Source organism: Squalius cephalus (assembly GCF_949319135.1).
Source record: "Squalius cephalus genome assembly, chromosome: 19".
NCBI lineage: Eukaryota > Metazoa > Chordata > Actinopteri > Cypriniformes > Leuciscidae > Squalius > Squalius cephalus.
In genome coordinates, this window is record NC_137140.1 from 21,474,958 (window position 1) to 21,495,286 (window position 20,329).

Genomic DNA, 20,329 nt, shown 5'->3' on the forward strand with positions numbered 1-20,329 from the left:
TTGGCATCTGTTTGTTTATGTGGGGGTGTATTTCAAAGGGCTGGGCCAGAACTAATGCAGGAAGTGATTTTGTACACAGTCTCTCTTCTACAAATTCTCTTCCTTTCTTTCTAAAAACTCTGCAGGGTCCTCCAACTTCAGCAACAACAGCAAGGTAAGCACTGAAAATCTCTAAAAATGCTCAGAAATTCACTAATTATACATGCATAACCCTCAAAACCAGCCCTCTTTACAGCTGCTTTCCTGTTATGCCAAATTCATTCATTTTGAAAGAAAAGTAACTTAAAGCAGAGTGAATTTTAGGTAGGAGAGACGCTCCTAAAATGCCACACCTTAGTTTCACATCTAGCTTATTTCTTAAAGTACTCATTATTACTCAACATTTAAAATTCAAAAGTTAGTTAAAAAATATCTATTTTGCACATTCTGATTTTGACTTGATCTTGAATTTTTAAAATAGAGAACTTGAGCTTCCCAAATGAAATGAAATGCATAACAGAAATAGCTTGTATTTTTTGGGATACAATCCCTCCATTGAGTGATAGCCATTTTGTCGAACTTGATTGCAGTTCTGTCTGAGAATTCATATAAAATATTTGTATGGCTTTGTCTTGCAATTTATCTGTTCGATCTAGTTCGCATCGATCTACTTGCATGTCTCCTTATAATAGCCTATATATGCTATATCATATCAGTGTGACTTATCAACCTCTTCATCAGTTCTTTCCATCTCACTTCTCTTTTTGATTTATTATGACACTGTGATAATTTATGCTACAAGATCATTTAGATTTTTGTAATTTATTATGCCAGCCAAGCGCCTAGCCTACAGTTTATTAAAAATTATTACATATATCAATAACTGTTTTGACTTATGGTTTTGCTTACATCTAGTTCATAGTTTCTGACCATAAAGTTTGTCTACATTGACAGGTAATTTGCGTATTATAATTTATAAGCCACAAGCTACTTCTGTTAGCTACAATCTAACTTGTTACTAAAAGTATCAAATTTAAACAAAAAAAGGAGTCCAAATTAATGAAAGATAATTACATTTTAAGATAAAAATAAAAAACAGCAACCTCCACCTCTTTCTGGACACCGTAACTTTTTGTCTTAGAAACCAAAACCATGTTTTACCGTGTTTCCTCCATCAACTCCTTCTGATGAGTGGAGGAAAGATGGATGGTGATTATCACGCTAGTGTTTAGCGTTTGTCAGGCAACCCGACTCTTCTCGGTGTGGGGCGTCTTCGGCAGGGCCGCTCGGATTATTCCCCCGTGTCCAGTTACTGGACACATATAAGCTAACCAGGCCAGGTGAACTCTCACACTCACACACACACACACACACACACTGGAAAAGGCAGAATGGAGCCGGACTCAGAAAGCATGCCGGAGCAGGCCGAAGGGGTTTTACAGTTAAGTGGACTAGCGTTTCTTAGCTTTGAGTGCTCATCACACTCTTTACTTCTACTGTCTTCACATTAGTCGCATTGGCAAAGCTCCACTATCCTGCGATGATGTACCTGTATGTTTGTCATATTTGATGATATTCTGTAATAGATAGCCCAGCCTACTATTGTTTTCAGAGCAATGACAATCTTGAGTCAGTAGGCTACATTTGTGATCACTGTTTAAAACTGAAAGTTCTGTATTTTGTAATGCTAAAATGCTCAAATTAACATATTTTGAAAACATTTTATGTATAAAATAGGCTGTATTATATATATATATAAATATATATTTTTATTTTCAACTATAAGTAAACCACACGTAGGGATGATAAAGGGGCTGCATCCGAAATCACATAATTTTCTACTATATAGGCTAGTCAGCAAAAAACAGTATGTGACAAAAGAAGTATGTCTGAATTCACAGTAGCCTACTCATAAAAGAGTAGGCAAAAAGTACACGGATGATCTACTTCTGATGAGATTCTGAAGTGTGCATACCATGCACGCTTTACTATCCCATGAGGCCATGGGAGAGGATTTATGAATGGCAGTGTTGGAGTAGTGAAGTAACTGCCAATGGTGTGGCAGAGGGGGCGGGACTATTATGTCTGGTTGGCCAATGGCAGATGGGGGGAGTGTTCAGGAAACATGTCTGAAAACAATCCCCACATTTGATCATGCCTTTTTCTCTAATATAGTAAATGAAAAGTAGTTTGTGACATTAGTATGCCTGAATTAGTAGTATTCATAGGTGAAAAATACCAGGACGAACTGCACATTTAATGTACAACTTTGAATGGCAGGGAAGTGATGCAATTGATGTCGTAGATACGTAGAACATGGTGGCTGTCGTATTTTCGGACTGCGTTCATACATACTTTTATAGAACATAATTTTTTACAGTTGCAAATTAGGTTTTTCTTAAAATGTGATGCCTAGCCTACTCTTAAGCTACGTCTGAAATGACATACTGTCTGAGTAGGTCTTTGGGACCGTTTAAAAGTATGTTCAATATAGTATGAATTTGTGTAGTATTAATGAAATCCTGACTTACTACATCTGCCATGTTGTCATTGCCATGTTATGTTTTATGAATACTGTAAATTCGGACATACTACTCTACATGTAATGTTTCGCCTACTAAAATCATTCATATGCAGGGTGACAGTATGCGATTTCAAACGCATTCTTTTTGAAATTCTGCTTGGTGACGCTAAAATCACAGTAACACACTTCACCATTAAAAATATATCTATTTTTTTAAAGTATATATATTATAGTGGTTATGTGTAATGGTAATGCATATGGATAGAGATCATTTGACCATCTGGGATTTTGTGAATGAATGGCTGTTACATCCAGTTATGTCACATAAGTATACAGAAACTTGCTAATCATCACAGGAAACAGATTGTGCCAGCTTGCTTGTTCTTTGCCCTGTGGTTCTACATGTCACTGTAGTTGGGCATTTCTAACACGCTAACGGTCATTTTTTGCTTAAGCTGAGACACTTTCACATCAGCTTCCTCGATAAAACAGAATGAATTGCTGTTTTACACCACGCTTTAGTGTGAGGGTGGGGTGTTAAAGTCCTCAATGAGGTGGAGCATTGTGAACACTGAGGCCATTGCTTGTTCATGACATGGAGGATACAAATAACTTTTGTCAGATGAATTGTTTAGTCAGCATGAAACTGAAGTTGAGGTAGTCTTTTCTTCCCTATTGTGACTTATATCCGACCCAAACAGCTTCTTGAAAAAGAAAAAAAAAGTAGGTTGGGACTTGATTTTGTCCCTCTGCAAATGATCGGATCATTGTGGTTTGCTATTGCTGTCATGACATGTGAGTGACAGGTTGCCCCGCCCTCGTGCAAGTAAACACATCATCAGAGAAGAGAAAAGAAAAAAAGATTTTGCAAGAGCGAAGGGAAGTTATTTTGATAAAAGATTATGAGAACACATGAATTAAAAAAAAAATTTGTATGGTTAATCATTTATAATAAATACTGCAATATTCCATGAAAAAAATTAAGAGCCCACCTTGTTGTAAATTTACACTCCGCCCACCATTATCTGATTGAGCCAGACAAAATTACAAAATAAATCCTGTTGAATCAGAGGCGTGGAGGCGGGTAACGTCAGCTTTTGACGCGACCAATCCGGTAATTGTGGGAATAAAGTGTTTAACGGGTATAAATAAATACTAAGCCTACTTACATTTAGTGCAAAGAAAATACTGCTAATTTTGATTTCATGGGGACTTTAATGTTTAGCTGTAACAGGACCAGGTTAAATAAAATCTCTACTCATTCTGAAGAGGTTTTATGACTGAAACGGTCTATCTCGCTTCTTTTCTTAATAAGTGTTTTTACTACACATTACAGTAGCTACATCTTATATCTTCTCTCAAAATTACAATTACTATCTAGTGGAATTTAAATTTAGCCTGTCATACATGTTTAAAACCGATCATAAATTTGTATCATAAAGTGAACTTGGAATAGCTACAAATGAATCAGTATTTATTAGGGGTGGTTCCCTGTTAATGCTTCCTTGCAGTTAATGAGGCGTCATGTCCAACTGTGACTAAACAGAGTATATGGACTGAAGGAACAGATAAAGAGGGAGGAGCAGCCAGCAGCGCAATTTACCCTTTGACACTGTTTCATATGTGTTCACAACAGTAACTATGTGAGCAAATAAGATGCATTCTTTGGCGTTGTGAAACTGGACGTGTCTGACTCTCTGTATGGCATGTCTTGGAGTGACATAAGAGGCCGCTTTAAATGAGAGTGAAGTAATGCAGAGCTCCTCTCAGTGTCAGACCATTACAAGAAGAGCCTAATTAGACTGATTGATTTATTTTTACCATGCCAGTTTATTTGCAGCGCCACTATTTATGTTGTTAATCCACGTGCCTGTCAAAGATGATATCCTATCTTATATTACCAATAATTGATTTAGTCAGGTTTCCATTCGAATGAAAACATTTGATAAGAAAAGACGGCGCTTGGAAGACTTAACAGTTCACATTCATTATTGACAAGTAAGAAAAACACAGCAATAAGGTGCTGTTTTTTAGCCTGTGTACATATGGCTTATGGCAGCTTTATTAAGAATAATAGAACCAAAACTCATCCCCAGGCTAACATATCTTTATTGTCTTGAGTGTTTTATTGGCAGTAGTGCGCTGGAATCTACATATGTTTTCATGTGAGCCTCCAACACACTGACACTGTCTGTAGTGTCCAAACAAACAGATTTCCAGAATCCAAACCATGTGTTTTGGCAGTCAGGTTACTGACAGGTCAGAGAACCAATCAGATAACAGCAGTCTTTAACTGATAGCTCTCTTGGCAAATTAGTGAGAGGAGCAGAGCTACAATAGAGTATCCCTCGGGCCAAAAGCCAAACGACTAGTAGGGTTTTATTATGAAGGATGCTGCTAGGTTTGGGGTTTTCTCTTTTTTTGTGCAAAATGTTGTGGAAAAAACATTTAAGTTAGGCGATGGAAAAACTGCGTTATAAATATAGAATAACAGAATAACAGTTCATCAACTTGTGAAAATAAATATTTCCTGTTAAAGAAACATGTAATATGAAATCTTTTCTTCTCTTTTTAAATTAAAAGATACACTTTCGGTACCTAAATATACAGTACACTACCGTTCAAAAGTTTGGGGTCAGTACGATTTTTTTTTTAATACTTGTGTTCAGTAAGGTAAAGTGACAGTAAAGACTTTTTCAAAAACATTCTATATCAATTAAATGTTGATCTTTTGAACTTTGACAGAGCTTGATGATGTGACTGCCTAGATATGCAGCCTTAAGGCCTCATTATACTTCTGCGTCTGACCTACGCCGGAGCCTATACGCCGTAGGCAACGTGTTGGTTTTAATTTATACTTCTGCGTCGTTGTCCGCGTTGACGCACCTAAGGAGCATGTGAAACCCCGAGGGAGGGGTTCTGGCAGACCAATCACAGCGCTTGCGTCCGCGTAGAATTGACGCGTTGTTACATTTTTGGAGAGGTGCACGTCAGGGTACGCCGTAGGGTACGCGCGCTACACACAGCCTACGACGTAGCTACGGCGGCAGTTCGACGCAGAAGTATAAATAGGCCTTAAAGGCTCCCTAGGTGCGTCAACGCGGACAACGACGCAGAAGTATAAATTAAAACCAACACGTTGCCTACGGCGTATAGGCTCCGGCGTAGGTCCGACGCAGAAGTATAATGAGGCCTTTAGGACGCAGCCTTCAAATTGAGAAGCACCCTGTGTTTCCTAATCTTGTTCCTGATTCATCTCATCAACTCATTAGGATATTTAACACGGGAATTCTCCAGGAACAGGCCTGGGAAACACTGACCTCAAGTCACAGGCATAGTTCAAGACAAAGAATGAATCTTTTTATTAATCCATAAATCAGATATCTGCTGCCCGTAGTCCTTTCGGGGGCTTCGTTTTTTTTTGATCCAGTCCTCTCTTCACAATTTGTTCTGTCTCTGCAGAATGCTCCGATTTCAGGCCGCTCCAGGGCAGTTTGGGGACGAGATTAGGCAGCCGGGACTGAGATGTTGGCGAGTGGAGAAGATGAAGGCTGTTCCTCTGGATAAAGCTGAGGTGGGGGCTTTCTTCAATGGTGACTCCTACCTTGTGCTGGATAACCGGGGTGACCAGGGTGCAGACCTCCACATGTGGATTGGTGAGATGATAGCTGCTGATTTTCTCCATTGGTTAATTTTGTCGCTTTCAGCTATGCAGTCTGAAATACACGGGATACACAATTTAGTATTTGATGACATCATTTCATACTTTTATTATTAACATCATATGGCAAGTAGGGTTCTGTATTTTCTTTTAATGATGGTTTTAAAGGGACAGAACATGTGGCCTGAAAACACATTAGAATGCATCAACATTTAAAGGATTAGTTCACCTCAAAATGAAAATTTCCTGATAATTTACTCACCCCAATGCCATCCAAGATGTTCATGTCTTTCTTTCTTCAGTGGAAAAGAAATTAATTTTTTTGAGGAAAACATTTCAGGATTTTTCTCCACACAATTGGCTTTAGCGGTAACCAGAATATTGCAGTTCAAATCAATGCCGTTTCAAAGGGCTCTGAAGTTCTTCAAAGGGCTCTGCACGATCCCAGCTGAGGAGTGGGGTCTTATCTAGCGAAACGATCGGTCATTTTCTAAAAATTTATATACTTTTTAACCACAATTGTTCGTCTTGTGCTGGTCTGGGTCTGCGACGCGCCAGCGGCGCCACGTATTATGTCATCACGTTGGAAAGGTTACGAAAAAAAGAAGAAGAAAATAATAATAATAAATTAAAACAAAGATGTCGGACGATTTTGAATTTGGAAGAGAAAATGAGATGGAATTTTTCGCCCTTCCCTACCTTTTTGAACCGGAGTACACAGACAAATAACTTAGATAGATGACGTGACGCGTGACCTTTCCAACGTGATGACGCAATGCGTGGCGCGTCGCAGACCAGCTCAAGACAAATGATTGTGGTTAAAAAGTATATACATTTTAATTTTTTTTTAGAAAATGACCGATCGTTTCGCTAGATAAGACCATATTCCTCAGCTGGGATCGTGCAGAGCTCTTCAGAGCCCTTTGAAACGGCATTGATTTGAACTTCAACATTCTGGTTGCCGTTGAAGCCAATTGTGTGGAGAAAAATCCTTTCCTCAAAAAACTTAATTTCTTTTCTACTGAAGAAAGAAAGACATGAACATCTTGGATGGCATTGGGGTGAGTAAATTATCAGGAAATTTTCATTTTGAGGTGAACTAAGTTAATCCTTTAAAGGATTAGTTTGCAATGTCAGTACTATATGTGTATCCGGTCCTACTCGACCTGTTCAGAGCGGGATTCACACCGGGGTCTCCAGAATGGGAGGTGGGCTCACTAATAAGGAACGTTAGATACAATGGCCGCTAGTGTCACCACGCCTCTTGAGGCCAGGGGAGTGAGGTTTACAGGCACAGTTCTTACTGGGCTACGTTTATTAAACTCACCCCCCAAACCTCACGCCCATCCGGGTCACGGCACCAAATGTGACCTGTCCTACTCAACACACTCCAAGTGGGATTCGAACCTTTAGCTCCCAGGTTTGAAAAAGGTGGACTCATCGACTGCCAATTCATAATTAACTTTATTCACCCATCCGTCACTGTGGATTTGCCGTAATATAATCGTTAAATGCCTTGAGACATCATGAATCATCTTAAAAGTTTGTATAAAAGAAAAAACATCAAAAGTTGAAGTTTTTGGTAAAAGGGAACACCACAGCCTTCTTTCTCTGTTTTCTCTAGTCATAAGAACCGATTTCAAAAATATTTTGGTAACACTTTATTTTGATGGTAGGGAGACCAGGGACGGTTGCAACACTTTTTGCATTTCTCTCAGTTACTCAGAGACTATTTGGAGTGGACTAGACCAACCAAATTTGTATGTATTAAACTTGCATCTGTCTGCTAATTACCCATACCATTTAAAGATGATCACATATGACATATCATTCACAGTATTTATTTGAATGGAAGAAGCCAGATGTTGCAACTGACCCCAACCCAGGGGACGGTTGCAACATGTTAAAAATACCTTAAATTTCACTAATTAACTTTAGCTTTTTGTCTCAATGAGCATAGAATTCTGAAAATATTAACTGTTTTAGACCTACTATAATATTATAGTATTATTTATTTATACAATTATATTATTGTAGCCTATTATTTATTTATTTAGTCATATTTATCAAGTAACAGTTATTGAGTTTTGTTTGTTTTTGTGTAGAACATAGGCCTACATAGATTCAGTGTGCAGGTGTTACAGATGCTATTCAATCTCTCCATATTTCCATGTCAGACAGGATGAATTGAACAATTTGCAATGCAACGAACTTTTGTTAAACATGCAATTTATAACTTGTTGCAACTGTCCCCAACCCTATCAGCCGTGACAGAACAGCATATGCCTGCTAGACACACTGACTTTGACACATGCTAACCATGTCACTTAGAAGTCAACAAAATACTTTCATACCACCAAAACAAGTTTTGTTCAATAAATGCAGCAGCAGATGTTGAATATGTCTTTTGTCTTCTTGGTGGGGGAAGGGTCTAACTGTGCATGTGCAGTATGAGTGTCGTCATGTTGCAACCATCCCCTGTTGCAACTGTTCCCGGTCTCCCCTAACTTTTGCAACTACATGTCAGCTAACTCTCATTAGAGCATTAGTAGACTGTATGCTTAATATCTGCTAAGTCTTTATTGTGATGATCCTCCAACAGACATTCTACTGACTATAAGTAACTATGCAACTACGTCTACTTATTCTAACCCTAACCCTACCAGTCTACTAATACTCTACAAACACTCTAATGAAAGTTAGTAGACATGTAGGTGCAACGTTATTGATAGTCAACAGAATGTGTTAAAAGGACCAAGTGAAACCAATATTTTTGCTTTTCTCATGCATAGAGAGCCAAGTTTTATTAAAACGCCCATCTTGCCAGAAGTGAATCCCCTCCTTTAATTCACTAAATTCACCATCATGCTAATGACTAAAGTACATTATGTCATTATTTACTTACAATACTACAATTAAAAAAAGACCCAAGTTTATTTCTTTGTTACTTTTGAAGCTGGACAGACGTGGTCACCATGAACTGTTTTTTTTTTTTATGGAAAAACGATGCACAAAAAGTCTTAAATGTTTTTATACCACATTTTTATTCATTTAAATAATTTATTTTATTATTATTTTTATTTATTTTTTATTTTGCAGGTGTTAAAGACATGGTCGCTATGGTTGTTTTATGGGAAAAAAAAGATGCACAAAGATTCTTAAAAAATGTTATGTTCCATAGAACAACATTGCGTATGGCATGAGGATATACATAACAAGAAGTGAAGCCAGGGTCAGGGTCAGTCAGTCATGATTATTGTGGTGGTATGGGGTCTGAAAGACTGAGACAATAGCCTGTTGAGATAAACGATACGCATGATCACACAGTCGAGTGGACCCGACCCAAGTCTGAGTGAGTGAACAGAAAGTTGGGATAGAACGGCTGTTAGACAGGATAGAGGGGTGAAGAGGGAAGACTCCCAAAGGAAAAAGGCATGGGCGTGTGTTTTCATTGGTCATTAATGTTTCAGCAGGCCTGTGACAGGACTTCAGTTAGGTCTATTGTCTTATGGTGTATCCGGTGCTTTAGGTAACACTAAGCAGGTTGTCAGCATGATGAGCCATCTTCTCTCATGCCTTCTCATTAACCATCCCTTATCCATAAACACCCTCAATCCATCTCTTCATTACTCAGAATCCCTGGTCTCAGTTCCTAACCCAACCATATCATTCATTCATAATGAACCTTCTATTGCAGAGACAATACCTCCTTGTTCTACACATACCAGAAAATCATGATTATTCTGGTCATGATTGAGATCACGATTGTTTTACAATTACTCATTGACTTTGAAAACATCATGCATTATTTATTTATTGCATTTATTGAACCTTTTAACAGCATATTTCCTTGAACCTTAAATATAAAAAAAGTAATAAATAATAATATATGCACTTTTCAATTTTGGAAACATCATGCATTTATTGAACCTGAAAAGTCTTTTCAACAGCATATTTCCTTGAACCTCAAGAAGAAGAAAAAAATGCTAATAAAATAAAAATATTTCATTGCTATATATAATAAATTGCTATGTATGTCATATCATCATTGCTAAACGAAATGCAGCGCAAGAATCATTTTATCTTAATCATTTTTTGTCATTGTAGAAAGAAAAACTAATAACTTTAAATATATTTTGATCATTCACCCAAGCCCTACCACAAATGGCCTTGCATTTAGGTCAAACAGTTCAGCACAGACAATGGTTGCTCAGAGGTGCAGAGGAAGTGGCTATGTTGGTGGCATATCACACAGGACAGAATTGTGCAAAATTGCACACACAGTGTTTGTTGAAAGAACGTTCTTCCTAATTGCTTTCTCTTATTTGCATTTGCTGACCTTTTTATTGGCTGCATGTAAGAGAGGAAGTTTGTAAAGTGAATTATGTGAGTGGATTCCATACTTTTAAATGATTGGGTAACACTTTACAATAAGGTTTCATCTGCTAATATAAGTTAACTACATTAGTTAACATGAACTAACAATAAACAATACTTCTACAGCAATTGTTAATCTGAGTTAATGTTAATTTCAAAATAGTCAAAAGTTATTTTTGTTAACATTAGTTAATGCACTTTGAACTAACATGAACAGACAATGAACAATTGTGTTTTATTAACTGATGTTAACAGGTTAATAATACACAGCCCAGTGCTCGTAGTTACTTCATGCACTAACAAATGCATTCATTAATGTTAACAAATAAGACCTTATTGTAAAGTGTTACCGATTATCCAATATATATTAATTTGGTAACACTGACTATACAATAATGTTCATTAGTTAACATTAGTTAACTACATTAATGAGCATGAACTAATAATGAACTGCACTTTGTTAATGAACTAATCTTTGTTAATGTTAATTTCAACATTTACTAATACTTTATTAAAATTTTGTTAACATCAGTTAATGCACTGTGAACTAACATGAACAAACAATGAACAAAAAAGTATTTTTGTTAACTAACATTAACAAATACAGTAACAAATGTATAACTCATAGTTAGTACTAATAATGCAGTAACTAATAACTAATGTTAACTAATGAACCTTAGTGTAAAGTGTTACAATTCATTTTCAGTAACATTTTTATGGCCCCCTTTAGTCATTCCGTTGCACTTTATTTTACAGTATGTGCACTTTCGTCTACTTACCTAAAAAGTACATGGTAATGTAAGGTAACTACTTGGGTTAAAGTGTTAGTTCACCCAAAAATGAAGATTCTGTCAGTAATTACTTACCCTCATGTTGTTCCAACCCCGTAAGACTTTCGTTCATCTTCGGAACACAAATGAAGATATTTTTGATGAAATCTGAGATCTGTCTGGCTCCTTCATAGGCTTCTAGGCAGTTTCATCCTGCCAGTCCAGAAAAGTTAGTAAAAATATCGCTAAAATAGTCCAAGTGACTTCAGTGGCTCAACCTTAAGTTTAAATGAACTAAAGTCTTACGGGGTTGGAACAACATGAGGGTGAGTAATTACTGACAGAATTTTCATTTTTGGGTGAACTAACCCTTTAAGGTTAGGTTTAGGGGTAGGTTCAGGCCAGGGTTAGTTCCTAGTTATTACCCAGTTATTGCAATTACTATAATAAGTATATATGTTAATAAGGAACAGGACTGTAAAATAAAGTGCTGATGACTGTATGTTGCACTTACATGTCTCATTAGAATATTAGTAGAGTATTATTAGACTGTCTGCTTAAAATCTGCTTACACTTTATTTTAATGGTCCACCAACAGACATTTTACTGACTATAAGTAACTTTTCAACTACGCCACCTTATTCTACTAACCCTAACAATCTACTAATACTCAACTAATACTTTGAGAGTTAGTTCACATTTAGCTGCAATGTTACTTATAGATTGTCTAAAAGGTCCATCAAAATAAAGTGTAACCTAATTTTCTCTCTTCCTCTTTCTCCCTTTTAGGAGAGAAATCGTCTCGTGACGAGCAGGTCGCTTGTGCCATGTTGGCTACGCAGCTGGATAACTTCCTGGGAGGAGATCCAGTCCAGCACAGACAGGTTCAGGGCTATGAGTCCCCAGAATTCATGAACCTCTTCCCTCGAGGAGTAAGCTACAAGGTGAGATGTGTTTGTGTGTGTTCACATTCTCTCACATGTACACAAAAAGGCTCTATATATATAAATGAACTGATTGTTACAGTAGTACAGTAGTAAAGAGTTCTTATGTTCCTTGCATAGTCACGCTATTCTGTTTGTACAGGAGGGAGGTGTGGAGTCTGGCTTCAGAAGAACACAGTCTGGATCTGGACCCATTCAGAGGTTATACCAAATCAAAGGGAAGCGCAACATCAGAGCCAAGGAAGTGGATTTGAGCTGGCAGAGCTTTAACAAAGGGGATTGCTTCATACTCGACCTTGGCGAGGTTTGTGCCTGTCTGTTTGACTTTTGCTATCCCAGACAGCAACATATAGTGTCGGCCCACATCCAGTACACGTGGAATCAACATGTACCAGATGTGGGCCAGATCTGGGCCGACACTATGTTGCTGTCTGGGTATGTCTCTCTATACACTTCTGTTAAAAAGTTTAGGGTCAGTATGTTTTTTTGTTGTTCGTTCATTTCTTTGTTTGTTTGTTTGAAAGAAATTATTTTATTCAGCAAGGATGCATTAAAATTATCAAAAGTTACAGTAAAGAAATGCAAAAAATTCCTATTTCAACTAAAATGCTTTTATTTAATAAAATAAAAATGTAAACTGCTCTGCATTGTACAACACTGCATATCAACAAAATATAATGTAGCAGTTATTTGAAATACATTTTGTATGATTATTATAAAATCTTTTTATTCTCTAGATAATTGTGTCATGGATAGGATCTCAGGCAAACATCTTTGAGAAGCAGAAGGTGCGGGAGATCGCCACTCTGATCAGAGATACAGAGAGACACGGCAAAGCCCAGATCACTAACATCAATGAGGGAGAGGAGACACAGGAAATGCTAAAGGTAACAACAGTCCATTGTATTTTGACCAAAAAAATAAATAAATTTATATATATATATATATATATATATATATATATATATATATATACAGTGCCCTCCACAATTAATGGCACCCCTGGTAAATATGATCAAAAATGGCTGTAAAAAATAAATCTGCATCGTTTATCCTTTTGATCTTTCATTCAGAAAATTTGCAAAATTCTAACCTTTCATTTAAGTAAAAGAATTGAATGTGGGGGAGAAATCACATTATGAAATAAATGTTTTTCTCCAAAACACGTTGGCCACAATTATTGGCACCCTTTTATTAAATACTTTTTGCAATCTCCTTTTGACAAGATACCAGCTCTGAGTCTTCTTCTATAATGGCTGATGAGTTTGGAGAACACCTGACAAGAGATCAGAGACCATTCCTCCATACAGAATCTCTCCAGATCCTTCAGATTCCCAGATCCATGTTGGTGCTTCAGTTCACTCTCATCAGGTCAGGGGACTGGGACAGTCATGGCAGAAGCTTCATTTTGTGCTCAGTTACCCATTTTTGTGTTGATTTTGATGTTTGTTTTGGATCGTTGTCCTGATGGAAAATCCAACCACGGCCCATTATAAGATTTCTAGCAGAGGCCGTCAGGTTTTGATTTTTTATCTGTTGATATTTGATAGAATCCACGATGCCATGTATCTGAACAAGAAGTCCAGGACCTCCAGCAGAAAAATATGCCCACAACATTAAAGATCCAACGGTATATTAAATTGTACACATGGGGTACTTTTTATCCTTGTGTTCACCAAACCCATCTAGCGTGTTTGCTGCCAAAAAGCTATTTTTTTAGTCTCATCTGACCACAGAACCCTGTGCCGTTTGAAGTTCCAGTCATGTCTGACAATTAAATTTGCTGGAGTTTGTTTCTGGAGGAGCGAGGAGGATTTTTCTTGAAACCCTCCCAAACAACATGTGGGGATGTAGGGTTTTTTTTAGTTGTTTTTTTTGGCTTTCTGACCCCCAAGACTCAACTAATCTCTGCAATTCTCCATCTATGATCCTTGGAGAGTCTTTGGCCACTCAAACTTTCCTCCTCACCGTCCATTAAGACAATATAGACACACGTCCTCTTCCTGGCAGATTCGTAACATCTTTAGTTGATTATAACTTCTTAATTAATGCCCTGATGGTCAAAATGGGGATTTTCAATTCTTTAGCTTTTGTCTTACAGCCACTTTCTATTTTGTGAAGCTCAACAATCTTTTGCTGCACATCAGAACTATATTCTTTGGTTTTACTCATTGTGATGGATGATTAAGGGAATTTGGCCTTTGTGTTTCCTCATATTTAAACTCCTGTGAAACAAGAAGTCATAGCTGGACAATTTCCTGTTCCTAGTCACCCTGGTGTACTAAAAAAGGTAAATATTAATGGGAATATACTTCAGAGATATTTTACTCGTAAAAAATTCTAGGGGTGCCAATAATTGTGGCCAACGTGTTTTGGAGAAAAACATTTATTTCATAATGTGATTTCCCCCCCACTTTCAATTCTTTTACTTCAATGAAAGGTTAGAATTTTGCACATTTTTTGAATGAAAGATCAAAAGGATAAACGATGCAGATTTATTTTTTACAGCCAGTTTTGATCATATTTACCAGGGGTGCCATTAATTGTGGAGGGCACTGTATATATATATATGCATACATATACATACATACATACATACAGTATATTTTTCTACTCTGCATCAACTCTACCCTTTATGATTCTTTAGCTTTACACTTCACTTTAATCCTTTTAAGTCTGATGTCCCATGCCACAATTACCCAAAAGGAAACAACAAACGGTGCTAATATACACCCACGGCGTGCTGTAGTAAAACCAAAAAATCATGATCCTAACCTTTATCTCCATACTGAAATCTCAGTAGGCCAGACAGTGATTCATCTATTCTGAATTGTTAAAATATTGGTATCTGGAGACAGCAGTGTACACCGCAAGTTTTTAAAAGCTTAGCTTAAAGTTGTGCTGTAAATGAATAGTGCTCATAAACAGCTGTTGAAATGGAGTAGAGGTTTTGGACCGAGAAACAGTATTATCAGAAGGTTGATACGTTTGTGTTTCATTTTCTTTTTTGTTAAGAAAAGCACTCAACTTTTATTTCTTTTCTTTTTTTGCTCTCAAATTAAAGGCCAGAATTAAAAAATCTGAAAGAACAGCATACTTTTAACATACTTTAAATAAGTAAACAGTGAATAAGTATGTTTCAAAAAATCATTAGTTCTTCTAAAACACAGCGGAAAACCCTTTTTCCAATATTTCAGCTTAAATCACTGATAATAAATTATAAACAGTAAATAATTTAGTTTATAACAGTTTACATTTATAATATAACATATAACATAATATAAACATTTTCAAAATTGATCACTGAATATTCTTTCTTTACTTTATCTGAAGTCCAAAACACCCACACACAAAATAAAATTTTTGACATAAAATAGAAAAACAAAACATGTCATGTTTATGAATACTGTTTTTTGCCGATGAGCTCTGACTGTGTTTCTCTCGTCCTCTCCATCTTCTGTTATAATAAACAGGTTCTTGGTCCAGTGCCAGAGCTGAAAGAAAGCACTCCAGAGGAAGACAGTCAAGCAGATGCATCAAATTCCGCCTCCCTCTACAAGGTACCACAACTCTGTTATGTGTTAGGCTTGTGTTAATCTAAACCAGGGGTTCAAAACTGAGCTCCTAGATACTACATACTTGTAGTTTTCAAATAAGCCTTAATAAGGACTTGATAAGCTGGATCAGATGATTAGAGATAATTAGGGTTGAAGCTAAACTCTGCAACGCTGTGGACCTCCAGGAACTGAGTTTTGCGCTCCTGATCTAAACTGTAGAAAATCCATAGCTGTGTTCGAAATCGTGTTCACGTTTCCCTTTATTAATCCATTAATATAGTCCATTTGAAGAAGTGAATGAATGAAAAGGAGAAAAATTCGGACTGGAAGGGCTGCCACTTTTGCATAGTATGCTTGCTGTTTAATAGCAGCTCCAGTAGTAAGATGAAAAGATGTATCCTGAACTCTGTCATTGAAACTATGTATAAACCTTAATTAAACAATTTAATAATTAAAAAGGAATTCATACTTGTATGATATTACGCTGTACCCACATTGGACCAGCGGTTTGAAAAATGGATGGATGGATGATTCCGCTGCGGGCGACATCTTCTGGCGAGACGTGGGAATTCATTCGGCGTGACCCTCACAGTGCATTATGGGTATTCTCTAGCCGTTGAGTATACATCGGTTGTACACTCGTTACTCGATAACATCCAATATGGTTTCAGACACCACTACAAATGACTGTTCCCTCCAATAGTGCCCTATTTAAGAGGGCGATTTCGGACACAGCCCTTGAGACTACAGTACATGTGGATGTTCGGATGAATCCTTGCCATGAGGAATCTAATCCATACCTATATTTGCTCAATGCACATTATCTGATGTTTAAAAAATTCCTAAAAGTTCTAGCAAACATATCATTTATGTTTCATGTGCATTCAATCTGGAGAAATGGTCATTTCTTTATAGGTTTCAGATGCAACAGGGTCAATGAAGCTGACCAAGGTATCAGAGAAAAGTCCATTTGCCAAGGACTTACTGGTACGTGATGACTGCTTTATCCTTGACAATGGGGCCAATGGAAAGATCTTTGTTTGGAAAGGTAAGAAAATTTGTACATGCATGTCACAATAACACGATAAGTGTCTGGTGAACAAATCACTTGTATTCTGTTGTCTTCATACTTCATACATAAATGTTTTCTATGATTCTCAGGAAGTGGAGCGAACGCAGAAGAGAAGAGGGCTGCTCTGAAAATGGCAGATGACTTCATCCAGCAAATGAATTACCCCAAGATGAAAACACAGGTCTGCACTTGTAGAATTACTCTTGTGGTTTAAATTTGAATATTAAAAGTTTGTTATTTATGCACCAGTACCGACCCCTAACAGAACTGGAAATGTATTGACCCAGGAATAATGGTGCGTTCAAGTCATGTCGAAAAGATCGTATTTACGAGTTGAACGCACACGAACGCCATCACAAAGTCATAAATACGAGTGGGAATCTCTGGATTTTCTTTAAACCCCGATCTTTACAAGTTGTGGGCGTGGCGGAACAACACAATATTTATAGCTATTTAGCAGTGACATTGTCAGGCTTTTTTATTTACAACAAAATAAGCTAATTCCCTTCACAAAATGTAATTGCATTGTAATATAATAATATAATATGTAACGATAAAGTTTACAGTGGCTTTATAAATGAATAAAAAACATTAAAAAGCAAAACACACCTAATGTACATTCTTTGTTTCTTTTGTAGAGTTTAAAAACCTTGTGTAGTTAATAAAGAAAATGTACACCGCCATCTTGCGAAAGTGACTTAAACGCACCAGACGTCGTAAACACTACTTCTCAACTCGTAAATACGAACTTTTAAGGAGGACTTGCACCATAAAAAGTCACTTTTGGTCTACAAAAGTATTCTATGAAATAATATTCTATATTCATTGTGTTTGGTCTGTCCTTTCGAAGCATTACTCAAAAGAACTAAAAAACTGTTGAGTTTATACCCATGTGAATAGATGCCAGATCCTCTAAAAATCTAGTGTTTTTCTGTCTTACAGGTGGAGATTTTACCACAGGGCAGAGAGACTGTTATCTTTAAACAGTTTTTCCAAAACTGGAATTAAACCTCATTTCACTGCATGATCAAAGAATAAACTGCACTCAACCAGTTGTCAAAAGATACTGTAATTCACTGAAATTAAGTCACAGAGATATTACATTATAAACAAATGTACAGTTTTATTAAATAAGATCATGCGTATGAATGAGAGAGGCTTTGCTATTTGTCTGTTACCATATTTTTATGTCTTTTAAAAGATGTTTATATTGATCAATACAAAATTTAAAGAGTTTTAAATACTTCCTAATAATACTACTACCTTTTTGATTGAGAAAGTCAATGTTGCAGCCTTGATAGCCACGAACCGCTGAGTAGATGCCACTTCTACTTAAAAACAGAATAATGTTACAAATTTTTCAAGCCAATGCACTATTTCACAAACTCTGTGGAAATTCTTGTGCTTGTTGCTTTTTTTTTTACTCATTTTGTGTATGTAACTGCAGCATGGCAATAAAAATGCATTTGCATCAACAGGAAAGACTTCTGGGATTATTGCTCAGACTTGCATTCATGCGAATGCACTGGAATTCCCCTTTAGACAGATAAGAGGACACTGATGTTACGTAAGGGCAGGTAAGGGTCATGTTACCGTGGTTTACATAAACTCATAAATACAGTTACTGTATGAGAAATAAAAGCTTACTAACTCCAAATTTATAAAGCTAAATTTAAATACACATGTAGCCTGCCATAAAGCCATAAAGTTTGATCCATGAACCCATTGGTTTATTTTTATTATTATTGCTTTATAAATCAGAATTTTGGATTAGAGGAGGAATGACATGGTTTTTTGCATGGTTTCAGAAAATGTTCACCTACTTTCACGTGAACTGTTGCTGTGAACTGAATCATGCTGTGTGATTAGGGTGTGATATTTAGGTCATGATAAGCAGGGTTGGGAAAAGGTCACAGTTTAAGAATACGTAGATTTTTTTTCCCCCTTACACACCTGACTTAACTGGGTCGCCTCCTAATCAACGCCCCTAAACATCTCCTGATCGACGTTTAATAATATTTATCCTCTAGCGCGTCTCCTAATCAACGTCGGCTGAGTCGGTCAACGTCTTGAACCGTATGAACAGAAATAAAATCTCTAGTGCTCCACTAACTTGCTGCACAGCATTATCTAGACAGACTCCAGACAATGCCTTAGAATATGCTTTAATCACGGCTGGAGGACCTCAGACAAATTTCAGAGAGAATCCCACCAGCAAAAAGAATACAACAGTTTTTTTATAGAACAGGAGCATGGCAAAGGTGATATAATTACATCATTTTTCTAAAATATGATTGGATCATATGTATAATTCAGCAAACCCTACTGTTTCTAGGTATAAGCAAACCCTGATTTCTTGATTATCTCACTTTGTTACTCAAAGTCATGAGCTTATATATTTAGACATCTGTCTAGTTTAATTTCCTCTTTTGTTATATTCGGACATGATTCAGACTGACTTTGGCCAAAGTGTTGGGGACATTTAGGTTTCAAAAGCACATAATTGTTAATCTTGCAAGAAAGAGGAATTAACTGAATTGCAATTCAAATTCAACAGTCACTCAGCTGGTATTTTAACTTGTGCAGATTCAGGACAAGACATAAATAATGTATTTTAATGTAATTCTAAGCAATTATGTCCATTGTCCCATGATATATAACATACACTTTTCAACCGATAATACATCTAGACATTTTTTTAGTTCAATGCTGTTACATTAACGCAGCCATCAAAATTGCACTACATTGTTCAGCTAACTTTTATAAAATAAATATTGACACCCCCCCCCCCCCCTCTTTTAAACTCTCCCATGGTACATAATAAATAAAATAAGTACAAATGTCTATTGGTGGCATGTCAGACATTAAATGTTTCTAGATAAAAAGCATATTGTGGACAGGATTAATTGTGTATATAATTAGTACTAGACATGTTTATAATGGTTATATTTTTTTAAACATTTTGTTACATTTGAATTCTATTTAAATTAAAATACATATTACAATTATGCACCTGGTTTATATACCTACATTTTAATTCAGTATTTAATTGGAGATTATTATTTATTTAATCACACCAATCGATTCATGGAAAACACGGTGAACACAAGGAGAGACTTAAAGGTTTATGGATTATAAAATTGAAAATGTCCATTTCAACAAAATTATTATCCAACTCTTATGAAATTTTAGTGTGTAGAACAGCATGTTACTGAAATAAAGTTCATGCGAACAGCTATCCTTAGTAGTTATAATAATCATCATTTTCTCCACAAAGTTCAAATGACATGTCATTGCCATTACATTTTTGGTTGTGATGATATAAATACATGCTTGTGAACGAACAACCATAATGAGAATTTATTTAAATACATGTTCACTTCCTTTAAAGGTTTATGAGGTCAGCAGCAGTTGCTCGGTTTACTGGTATTTACCATCATAGCAA

The 20,329-nt window shown here is 36.5% G+C and overlaps 1 protein-coding gene across 2 annotated transcripts; it reads left to right on the top strand.

Moving 5' to 3' along the window:
* Positions 1-23: 23 nt before the first annotated feature.
* Positions 24-18,359, top strand: capgb (capping protein (actin filament), gelsolin-like b). 2 transcript variants are annotated; one of them, XM_079852211.1, is made up of 9 exons: positions 24-154; positions 5,966-6,159; positions 12,101-12,255; positions 12,398-12,559; positions 12,993-13,142; positions 15,729-15,815; positions 16,728-16,860; positions 16,974-17,065; positions 17,827-18,359. In XM_079852211.1, the coding sequence occupies exons 2-9, from the start codon at positions 5,967-5,969 to the stop codon at positions 17,890-17,892; spliced, it is 1,038 nt and encodes a 345-aa protein (XP_079708337.1). In that variant the 5' UTR covers positions 24-154; position 5,966; the 3' UTR covers positions 17,893-18,359. The 2 variants fall into 2 exon arrangements, with proteins under 2 accessions (XP_079708337.1, XP_079708338.1); XM_079852212.1 differs by lacking the exon at positions 24-154 and adding an exon at positions 1,161-1,319.
* Positions 18,360-20,329: the final 1,970 nt, after the last annotated feature.